This window comes from Sinohyriopsis cumingii, chromosome 7 (assembly GCF_028554795.1).
Source record: "Sinohyriopsis cumingii isolate HCF-2022 chromosome 7, ASM2855479v2, whole genome shotgun sequence".
Taxonomy (NCBI): Eukaryota; Metazoa; Mollusca; class Bivalvia; order Unionida; family Unionidae; genus Sinohyriopsis; species Sinohyriopsis cumingii.
Window position 1 is genome coordinate 82,570,434 of NC_142967.1, and position 12,682 is coordinate 82,583,115.

The following is a 12,682-nucleotide window of genomic DNA, read 5'->3' on the forward strand; positions in this document are numbered from 1 at the left end:
GGTGTCACATTTCTTTTAACATCAGGCATTTGGTCCTCATTGTCTGAAATTTTCCATAAGGGTTCCTCACATTTTCCAAAGTTTAAATACACATTTTGACAAACTTCATAGGCACAAACAAATCTAATGCTTGCAAATTCTCTTCAAAATAAAAAATACTATTTCGACTTGTCCACAGGTTTCACCTGGTGGTAGCAGAAAACCACAAGTTATCCCTATGATTTTGATATGGATTTCCCCACAACAGCATATTTGTGTCTTACAAAATGTAAATGAAAATCTCATGGTCTGAGAATCTATGATGTTCATTTGCATGAATAAATCCATACACATTTTACTGCTTTGGCTGGCAAGTCACTGTCACATGAAAAACACTTCAGCTCTAATGTTTTGAAATGACCACTGTCACATGTGGCTGTAAGACACTTATTGCAGAAGGGCACAAAATAGTGACTATCTCTGAGATATTCAGCTTTCACTGATGTCAAAAATGCATTAACATTTGGCTTCATGCAAGTGTACTGGAAAAGTGCAGCAAAAACATGAATTTGTATGATGTCATATTATCTTACAATGTAATGGTATGATTTCTTATTAGCGATGTTTTATCTAACAATGTCCCTGTTGGTAAAGGTATGATTTCTTATTAGCGATGCTTTATATGCCACAATGTCCCTGTTGGCAAAGATATGATTTCGTATTAGCAATGCTTGATCTGCAACAATGTCCATGTTGGCAAAGGTATGATTTCTTATTAGCAATGCTTTATCTGCCGTAATGTCCCTGTTGGTAAAGGTATGATTTCTTATTAGCAATGCTTTATCTGCCATAATGTCCCTGCTGATAAAGTTATAATTTCTTATTAGCAATGCTTTATCTAGCAATGTCCATGTTGGTAAAGGTATGATTTCTTATTAGCGATGCTTTATCTGCGCAATCATGCTTGAGAACCCATGACATGGCTCGTGTAATTCGGATTTGCAAAACTAAGAAAATACATTTTGAGGAAATTCATGATGCAAAACTGTAAGCATATTTTTTGCCATTCTTATCACACGCTAAAGAAGACAGTTTATGCCTTGTCACTTGCATGTTATTTGTAGGGACCCAGCAATTTTATGAAATCTGGCATCTGTCACCCACCTAAATCCAAAACATTGTATCAAAAAAGTTCACGCAGAATGTAGCAAAGCAGCTGGTATGTGATGTGGCAGTCCATGAAACATCTGTTTTAGTTAATTCAGAAACAAACTGAATCAACCAAAATGTAAAGCACCTACTACATGAGTTTACATGATTTGTTTACAAAGTGGTTATCATACAGCCATCGCTGAATATTTCTGATATCATGTTCAGTCGCCTGCTTCATTGAAAGTTTCTTTTGTGAGTCTTTGAATTCATCCACATTGTCAACTTTGGCACCTCTACTTTCAAATGGCTCAAACCGCTGGTTTACTTCATCCAGAGACAAATAAAATAAATCAAAAGTCCTGGCATCTGCATCCATTGTTTGTTTACAATAGAAAGTAGTTCCTTTATGAGTGCAATATGAATTGTGCACGTGTGTGCAATATCATAAAATATTGCACGATTCTGATGATGTAAAGCTAATGGAGAACAATGTCCAGTTGCTCTAAGTATATGCTGGTCAAAATCTTTTCATTTGCTGGACGTGTCTACTAAATAATAAAACGATTTCAGAAACTCATATATATGTGCCTTTATTCATCAAGTAACAAAGTATACTCCTTCCTTAATATATATATATATATATATATATATATATATACACACACACACACACACACACAGATCTCAGAAACGCTTAATTACGCATATTTGGACACCATTTTTTTCTGGGATGCAGGAAATCTCTGAGGCGGGAGTCCTCTGTACGCATGTAATAGGTTTGCGGCAAAATTCAAAGACTTGCCAGTCCTGCTTCAGCCACGTGCTTTGTGGGAAAATGTGTTGATCTCATCTATGCTTGTTTGATGGTGTCGCCATAATAATGTAAAAAATACAACGAATACAAACTGATATCTTGCAGTTAAATGTATGATAAACTAACAAAATGCAGTCATTTTTATGCCATATATTACAACTGTTATAGCTGTTAATGAGCCAATATAACTGACATCACTTTTTATTCTTTTTATTTATTGTAATTGTTACATACAATTGGTAAACGACAAAGACTTAATGACACATGAAATTATTAACCATATGTAGATGATTTGATCCCTGCGTGGTTATTTAATTATTAACACCCCCATTGGCAAGTAGCAAAAAGAGACACTCTTTATACAATCACTGGTTACAAAACGATCATGCCACTTTAATTTTTTCCACACACATGATCCCATGATTAATTTATAACTTTAATGTACCCCTAGAATTTGACCATTAACTCATTAAGCCCTGGAGGTTTCTGTCGTTTTTGCCTGAAATGCGAGTAGAAAACACAATTTGGAGACTATTTCTGAATACATCCTAATACATTGACTTTCAAGAGATTTTCCATTAGCCTAATGCCTAATTGTGTTAGAAACATAGTTTTTCATTGCTTATTTTGCTTGCACATGAGTAGGACGGTAAAGGTTGGAGTTCATTTTTTTTGGTGCCTAACAGACCCATCATTTTCATATCGAGACCACTCTTTATTCCAAATGCCCATTTTATCCTAGTTTTTGCGAAGGTTCACCTGTCTGTGTGCAGTTCAGAATGGTCTGCCTTAGATCTGAGGCCAAAAAGTCTAAAATCTGGACACAAAAAATCAGATTCCGACCACAAGCGAACTTTGGGTGAAAAAAAAATAGGTCCAAAAAAATTATGTTTTTCCTTCTGCATTTTGTAGTGCAACTAGAACGTCCAGATTATTTGGTATCATTGTAGAGCTACATCTGTCTACCTTTCAATAATACCATCCATTTTAGTGTATCATACATGACCTTGATGCTACAGAGATCAGCAGTAGGCTACTACCTTCTGCCACGTAAATGCAGCACCAAGGGTTAATGGGTTAAAAAACTGATAATTTAACACTAATCCATACTGGATTATCTGACAGACTGTATTTTCATAAAAGATTGTTAAAAGTGTCATTTGTTTGGATTATTTCTGGATCATCTAGGCAAATCTTATAGTAATTTAACACTTTCGTCCATGATTTGGCTTTCCAGATCTGGAATGTGGATTTCTGAATTTACAGAGCAAATTAACGTTTAGGAATTCTGTTCCCACTTAACTATGTATAGATAGTGAGGTTTCTGGATAAAGATAGTCCACATTAATGAGGCTCATACATATATAAAGGAAGCACACTTTAAAAAAAAAAAAGGCTTTCTTTGTGATAAAAGGACCTGACAGGAGTAGAGACATTTCAAATTTAATCTTTCTAGATGGAATAACATACAAAAGCACATTCATAATTATACTAATCAAAGACTGAAAAAAAGGTGGAATTTTGTTGTTGTTATTCTAGGGTTTAATGCCATTTTTCAGCACAAGATAGGCTATACATGGCGGCCAGTATAACTGGTGGAGGAAGAACCCTGGAAAACCCAGGGAAGAACCACCGACCCACAAGAAGCTACTGGCAGGCTTTCCCACGTACCCACACAAGCCGAGCCTTGGACTCGAACACACGCAGACAGAGGTGAGATGGCAGTGATCTGGAACGGTGAGCGCTTTAGACCACTCGGCCACTCAGGGCCCCCAAAAGGTGGAATAAATAACATGTAGCGATATTAATAAGGTGTTTTAGTAACAAGGAAAGAGACAGAAGGGAGGGTTCTTGAAGGGCAGAAAGGGTATCTAGAAGGGTACTGAAGGAAAGAAGGAAAACACCCCTCTATTTCTGTTTAGCTGGAATTCTGTTCTCTCTCCCACTCTCTCTCTCTCTTTATATACATATATAGCTGAATGGTCTTTTAAATATTGTTAAGACAAGTAGAGAGGACCTAGCTCCTTCACTAATCTCCATTTTCTATTTTCTAATTGCTTAAACAAATTAGAACAAGAGTTCTCCAACTAATCAGAATTTTATACTTTAACTCAAGTTTCAAATAAAGCATTTGTAATTGATGAATACAGAGTATAAAACCAGAGCTGGCTGATAAAATTTTATGAACATAACCTAAAGATTAACAAAGCGTTGGTGAATCTGCAGTATAATTACAATTTGAACGAATTAATTATTAAACACTGGTATCAGCCATTAGGCCATATTGGCTTTTAATCCAAAGAGCAAACATCCAAAAAATCAGATACTGTAATTCTGCCATCTGATCTGAACTGAAAATGTTAATGCACTAACATAAACTGAGGCTTATAATCCTGATCACCAACAAATAATCTGAAAATTAAAATTAAAAAAATTCAATAGCTTTTTTATCTAAAGGTCAAAGGTAAGGAGGACTAACTTTATTACAACATGAACAGTGGTTCTGGGTATAATCAAAATGTCATCATTCATACACCTGCTTTAACCTAAACCCCTACACTAAAAAATATGGGCTTTGGAATGCTAATTGACCTGTACTGGATGCTCATGTCTGTTACTGCCTTTAAATAAATTTTCTTCACTAAGTAAGCATTATACATTGTACCTTGATATGTAAGGGTTTCAACTGGATCTAGCCACTATAAAGCATTTAAGCCATCATTTTATTTATCATTAGAGTACACATCAATGTAACTTCTCTTCTAAAATTTCAAGTGTCTATTATATGTAGGTGTCTGATAGGGCAGGTTACACTGCATATAGAGCTGTTTCTTTTAGTAAATATCTACCATTTGAAAGTTTCATCTTATAAAGATTTAAGAATTTTTCATCTTTACTTTACATAAAATATGCAAGAAGTTGTAAATACTAATATCATGGTGGCTTTGAGACTAAAGCTAAGGAAAGCACAGCAACCACAAGATGCCATCCATATTAAAAGCTAACGAAAGCACTGCAACCACAAGATGCCATCAACATTAAAAGCTAAGGAAATCACAGCAACCACGAGATGCCATCAACATTAAAAGCTAAGGAAATCACAGCAACCATGAGATGCCATCAACATTAAAAGCTAAGGAAAGCACTGCAACCACACGATGCCATCAATATTAAAAGCCAAGGAAAGTACAGCAACCATGAGATGCCAACAACATTAAAAGCTAAGGAAAGCACAGAAACCACAAGATGCCATCAACATTAAAAGCTAAGGAAAGCACTGCAACCACGAGATGCCAACAACATTAAAAGCTAAGGAAAGCACAGCAACCACAAGATGCCATCAATATTAAAAGCCAAGGAAAGCACTGCAACCACGAGATGCCAACAACATTAAAAGCTAATGAAAGCACTGCAACCACAAGATGCCATCAACATTAAATGACAAATCACATATCCTCCAGGGGATCCAACCCATAACAAATGAGTTCACGGCAAGAACATTACTAATTCACTATGCCAGCTGATAAGACATGGGGTTAAAAATGACTGGGCTCCCATTTTGACAGAGATGTTGATCCCTATCCAAAATAGTAATTGCTGTATCCATTTAAAGTTCTCTATCTTTCCAAATAATGTTGCTACTGGAGAGCTCTGGATCAGATTGGATGACTTCTACTTCATGATACTGAACACAGTTTATGTTGAAGTCAGGTTGGCAAAAGTGCTTCAACACTGGAATCTGCTCCTTATTTCAGATATTCCTCATGTGTTCTTTTATTTTCAGTTGGATTTCCCTTCTAGTTTCAGTAAGTGTGAGTAAATAACATTACGTGTAGCAAAGTGGCCTTTTAACTGGAAGTATATTTGAGGTTTGTAAATGTGCTTCTAAATATTTTAGATTTATCTATTTACATGCAAAAAGAATCAGTAAACAAAATGAATCAACAAGACCTATTCCTTCTGATGAGTTACAAAGAAAATGAAACCAGTCATGGACTAGGGGTGACTAAACACGCCAGCAGATGTGAGGGAATGCCTCCACATTCCTTCTCACAGCACCTTCTTTCAATACAACAGTAGGATCTGACTGCAACTAAAATTATGGATGAGACAAGAACCAAACTTACCATCAGGAAAGAAGTAGTTTAGTAGTGGAAGTTTTGAAGAGTGCTTTCTCCAGAGCCTCAAGATGTAGTCCTCCCAGCGGACCATCTTCCCCAGGATCAGGAAAACAGAGATGGTGGGAAGTCCAATCAACAGGAAAAGAGGATCAGCTCGTTCCATCATATTCAGACCCTCCTTATGACCAAGTACCTGAAATGCAGAGTGAGGTATTATTGCAAAGGTAAAACCTGCCAACACAAATGCAAAGTTCTCTGGGATAAAATCTAGGAGATTGGGTCCAAATCAGGGAGATCAGTGTTCACTATCCAGGAGATTGGGTCCAAATCAGGGAGATCAGTGTTCACTATCCAGAAGATTGGGTCCAAATCAGGGAGATCAGTGTTTAATATCCAGGAGATTGGGTCCAAACCAGGGAGATCAGTGTTTAATATCCAGGAGATTGGGTCCAAATCAGGGATATTAGTGTAAATACATTTTTTGTCATAAATTTAAGCACGAAAGTGCACATCATACTAAAACTATGTAAATTAACTACAATGAATAATAGTTACTCAACTTTATTAATTTTCTTATGTGCTAGTTTCACTATGCTTCACACATTTAAATTCGTCTATCTGGTAGAGTTTGCCAATGTATTTGTTTTTCTCTCAATGGTGTATTTCCCTCTGAATCCATTAGCGTACATTTCAACATGGTACCAAAATTATTATATTTTCGAAGAGTTCAAGAAATGTTTTATACTTCTCAGGTTGCCTGCAAACTGATATACAGAACACATTACTCAATAAAGAAATATTGACACAACACATTACTCATTAAAGAAATATTGACACAACACATTACTCATTAAAGAAATATTGACAAGTAAACAACTTATGTATGTACAATAAATGCATCACTGCATGTCATGAGTCACAATTAGATTGGCTGCTAGGTTGATAATAACTTGATTGATGGATTATAATAGTTGTAAACAGTCTACTGAATATTGTTTTAGGTGGCAATACCTATGGCTGCCAGATCTTTTAGCTGGCAATACTTATGCTTGGTTGATGTTATTTTAGCTCAAAATACCTATGCTCAGCAGATTTGAGATTTCTGAGAGATTTTGTCAGCAAATTGGGAGACCAAAAGATTGAGGCCAAAATCAAAAGACTACCAGACAATCCAGGACAAATGGCATGTATGTGCCAAATCTGAACCCTAACTACTCAGGTTTTTATAAAAATCAAAATGAACTTTTTGCTGTCCCTGCAGTGGAGTAGATATCATAGTAGAGTCTCCTCAGAGTGCTTATGATGGACAGGTTGAAATGTATGTATAATGGTTTCTAAAATAACATTGGATTCTAAGGGAAAAAGGCTCTTCTTACAACAGCACTTTGATTAAAAAACAAATGGCCCAAGTCAGGGTTATATCTGACTTAGATAAGTGATCAGCTGACTATATCACTCAATGGGGATGATATGTGGCTTAGATAATTGATCAGCTGACTATATCACTGAATGGGAATGATATCTGGCTTAGATATGTGATAGCTGACTATATCACTCAATGAGGATGATATCTAGCTTAGATATGTGATCAGCTGACTATATCACTCAATGGGAATGATATCTATCTTAGATATGTGATCAGCTGACTATATCACTCAATGGAGATGATATCTGGCTTAGATAAGTGATCAGCTGACTAAATCACTAAGTGGGGCTGATAACTGGCTTAGATAAGTGATCAGCTGACTATAACACTAAGTGGGGCTGATATCTGACTAACAAAGCTGAACAGCTGACCACATCACTAAGCAGCTTTATGTAGCATTGTAAGAACACAACTCTGTGTGAACTATCACACTGTTTTTCCCTATTTTACTATTATCTGATGATAATTTTTTCTAAAGATAATATTTTCAATGAGAAAGGAATACTTAATTATGCATACGTCTGACTGAAACTCAAATTCATCTTGATGATATGAACCTATATACTACATTTTATTAAAACTGGAAGAGAAATGTTGACGCTACTGAGGTAACAAACCTGAGTTTGATAATAAAGCATCACAGATCAAATGAAGCAGTGATGTGCGACCACTTACCACATATAAAAATGTCACAATTCATGATATACGTAAGGTGAATCAAATAACTGCCAGTTCAGTCCAAAGACTGCAAAAAGCAATAATATTGAAATTAAAATAAATTGCCTACCCATAGCTACTTAGAAATTCTTATTTAAATACAAATAAAACAACCAAATTGAAAAAATAACACCCTTAGAAGGAGAAAAAAACTGTTAAAAAAACTCTAAAAAACATTGATAAAGATTGATGAGGGTACAATCCATAAATCCACAAAAAAATAGCACACAAGACATTTAAGAATTCACTCATCAACTCAAGAAGCAGCAGCTATTCTTTACATAAACGATGTTGAACACTGCAACCAAAAACTATATGCAGAGGGCATTTTATGCATACCCGAAATGTATGGGTTCTCATGCAGGGCTGATCAAGTGTTCTAGAATATTCTGGTTCATCATAATGGGAGGATGGAATTTTTGTCATTCAGTTGGATCTTTCCTACCAGAAAAGTACTAGATCTGCAATAGCAACAGGTATGGTATTATTGATATTAAATGGGACATTTTCTCCACAATTTATAGCAATGTCTAGATTAAGCAAAATTCCCGATTTTGGTTGACCAGTATGTCTGTCTGTTCATCCATCCTGTGCTGTAAAATATCCCAAAACAACCAAACCAAACATCCCAATTTATGACACCAATGTATTGAGAAGACCCAACCAAATGGCTACACAGGATACAAGTAAGCATTTCATGTCAAATAGTCATTTGCTAAAACCATCACCACACTAGCCAGTCACTACAACCTTTTACACCAACTGCTGATCTGGTTACTTCTGATTCCAAAACCTGTATGTACTAAATGTGTGAAATACTAATGCATTTATTGTCATTAATCTCAGTCATTGCCTTCAGTTCTTACCACCTGAAAATAAACAGCAATAATTTGAAAACAGATAGCCAAGTTAATCAGTGTAAACAGACCTTTTCAAACATGTCAATCAGCCTTGCTTAGCAACTACTTATCTAATTCTATATGGCCAAAGGGACTGCTATCAGCTTAGGCCTGGTGTTTGTTACATCATTTTACGTAATGTGGTTCAACATGTAAGCAATGTTTTCACAACCAATTCTAAAATATAGGAAAGCAATAATAACTGTGAGATGAAATATCTCAGGATGTAATGTTTTGATTTTGTTTAAATTCTGAACTTGTCTTTCTTGTGGCTCATGCAACAAATCTGTAAATTTTGAGATTTTCAAATGCATTTTTGAAAAATATTTTCTTAAATGAGTATGGGCAGGGTTTAGAGCAAATTTTAAAAGTCCATTACATAGACTGGAAATGGAGCCTAAGTTAAAAAGCACGCTTGATTAGAGTTCCCTTGAGGTCAGATGAAGTTATACGATCCTTAAGCACTTTGTTCTACTCTTCTGTGTTCATTCTGCTTGGAGCTCAGCATTAAGAGGTTAGTGTTAGGACTGGTTGGCCTAGTGTTAGGATAATGTGACTTGGTGGGACATCTACATGGCTGTGTCATGATGCCCCAGTGCTAGACATCACAACAAACTGCCACACTGCAGACATCATAGTGACATGACTGAAAAATTGTTAAAAGCTACATTAAAAATCCAAATCACACACACACACACAGGGGTCCTGGGTGGTTGAGTCGTACAAAGTGCATCACCTTCACAAATCCCTCACACCTACCTGTGTAGGTTGACTCTTAACTCAGCCAGTGTTGGATATGTGGATATGTAGGTTGAGTCTCAACTCAGCCAGTGTTGGATATGTAGCTTGAGTCTTAACTCAGCCAGTGTTGGATATGTAGGCTGAGTCTTAACTCAGCCAGTGTTGGATATGTAGGTTGAGTCTTAACTCAGCCAGTGTTGGATATGTAGGTTGAGTCTCAACTCAGCCAGTGTTGGATATGTAGGTTGAGTCTTAACTCAGCCAGTGTTGGATATGTAGGCTGAGTCTCAACTCAGCCAGTGTTGGATATGTAGGTTGAGTCTCAACTCGGCCAGTGTTGGATATGTAGGTTGAGTCTTAACTCAGCCAGTGTTGGATGTGTATATTGAGTCTTAACAAAGTGCATCACCTTCACAAATCCCTCACACCTACCTGTGTAGGTTGAGTCTTAACTCAGCCAGTGTTGGATATGTAGGTTGAGTCTCAACTCAGCCAGTGTTGGATATGTAGCTTGAGTCTTAACTCAGCCAGTGTTGGATATGTAGGTTGAGTCTCAACTCAGCCAGTGTTGGATATGTAGGTTGAGTCTTAACTCAGCCAGTGTTGGATATGTAGGTTGAGTCTCAACTCAGCCAGTGTTGGATATGTAGGTTGAGTCTTAACTCAGCCAGTGTTGGATATGTAGGCTGAGTCTCAACTCAGCCAGTGTTGGATATGTAGGTTGAGTCTTAACTCAGCCAGTGTTGGATATGTAGGCTGAGTCTCAACTCAGCCAGTGTTGGATATGTAGGTTGAGTCTCAACTCGGCCAGTGTTGGATATGTAGGTTGAGTCTTAACTCAGCCAGTGTTGGATATGTAGGCTGAGTCTCAACTCAGCCAGTGTTGGATATGTAGGTTGAGTCTTAACTCAGCCAGTGTTGGATATGTAGGCTGAGTCTCAACTCAGCCAGTGTTGGATATGTAGGTTGAGTCTCAACTCGGCCAGTGTTGGATATGTAGGTTGAGTCTTAACTCAGCCAGTGTTGGATGTGTATATTGAGTCTTAACAAAGTGCATCACCTTCACAAATCCCTCACACCTACCTGTGTAGGTTGAGTCTTAACTCAGCCAGTGTTGGATATGTAGGTTGAGTCTCAACTCAGCCAGTGTTGGATATGTAGCTTGAGTCTTAACTCAGCCAGTGTTGGATATGTAGGTTGAGTCTCAACTCAGCCAGTGTTGGATATGTAGGTTGAGTCTTAACTCAGCCAGTGTTGGATATGTAGGTTGAGTCTCAACTCAGCCAGTGTTGGATATGTAGGTTGAGTCTTAACTCAGCCAGTGTTGGATATGTAGGTTGAGTCTCAACTCAGCCAGTGTTGGATATGTAGCTTGAGTCTTAACTCAGCCAGTGTTGGATATGTAGGTTGAGTCTCAACTCAGCCAGTGTTGGATATGTAGGTTGAGTCTTAACTCAGCCAGTGTTGGATATGTAGGTTGAGTCTCAACTCAGCCAGTGTTGGATATGTAGCTTGAGTCTTAACTCAGCCAGTGTTGGATATGTAGGTTGAGTCTCAACTCAGCCAGTGTTGGATATGTAGGTTGAGTCTTAACTCAGCCAGTGTTGGATATGTAGGTTGAGTCTCAACTCAGCCAGTGTTGGATATGTAGGTTGAGTCTTAACTCAGCCAGTGTTGGATATGTAGGTTGAGTCTTAACTCAGCCAGTGTTGGATATGTAGGTTGAGTCTTAATTCAGCCAGTGTTGGATATGTAGGTTGAGTCTCAACTCAGCCAGTGTTGCATACGTATGTTGAGCCTTAACTCAGCCAGTGCTGGATATGTAGGTTGAGTCTCAACTCAGTCAGTGTTGGATATGTAGGTTGAGTCTCAACTCAGCCAGTGTTGGATATGTAGATTGAGTCTCAACTCAGCTAGTGTGGGATATGTAGATTGAGTCTCAACTCAGCCAGTGTTGGATATGTGAGAAAACTACTAGTTGTCTCCTGTGGGTCAATGATTCTGCCCAGATTCTTCCTTCACCAAATATACTGGCACCCATGAAATGGGATGAAAGCCAAACCAACCAACGATTCTGCTTTGAAATATCATTTTAAATTTTTGTACTTTTTGCTGAGTAAAGAGCATGGTGTTTTGTAGAGCTTTTTTGTAACATGTAAATTCATATAATTTCCTACTGGAAACTTTTATTTATTATTATCTCTTAAATTATTTTAATACCATTCTTGTGTGCTTGACCTCCTTTCTAGAAACTGGAAAAAACTCTCCTACTCAGATTTCTTTGTGCCTTGATTTAAAATTATTCAAATCAGTATATTTGGAATTCTTAACCAATCATCCCTCCACCTCCTCCCCAGTAACTGAACTGTGTGACTGGATCAGATTCAGCATTATGCAGTTAATGCAATTTTTTAATTTTAAACACTCAAAATTCAAATCTGCTAATTTTGTATTTTCAGCTTAAGTATGGGGGCCACGAGTGGCCGAGTGGTCTAAAGCGCTCTCCAGTACGGATCACTGCCATCTCACTCTCTGTCTGCATGGGTTCAAGTCTCGGATTCAGCTAACGTGGGTATGTGAGAAAGCTTGCCAGTAGCTTCTCGTGGGTTGTGGTTCTTTCCTGGGGTTTTCCCGGGTTCTTCCTCCACCATTAATACTGGCTGCCATGTATAGCTTATCGTGTGCTGAAAAATGGTGTTAAACCCTACAACAACAAAAATCAGCTAAAGTATGTGGGGTAATGCTTGAGAGAGGATGGCAGTTAGAGCAGTTTGCATTTGAGAAGTGGCATGAAGAACAGGAATTTCTGTACTATGTAAACTAAATAGGAAAA

The 12,682-nt window shown here is 37.4% G+C and overlaps 1 protein-coding gene across 1 annotated transcript in view; it reads right to left on the bottom strand.

Annotated features, from left to right (window-relative positions):
• The window catches only part of LOC149795635 (E3 ubiquitin-protein ligase MARCHF5-like), a 121,642-nt gene that overhangs the window by 16,285 nt on the left and 92,675 nt on the right, over positions 1-12,682 (bottom strand). Inside the window, exon 5 of the mRNA XM_089965464.1 lies at positions 6,073-6,259. Coding sequence (XP_089821590.1) covers positions 6,073-6,259 — 187 coding nt within the window. The remainder of the gene's footprint in view (positions 1-6,072; positions 6,260-12,682) is intronic.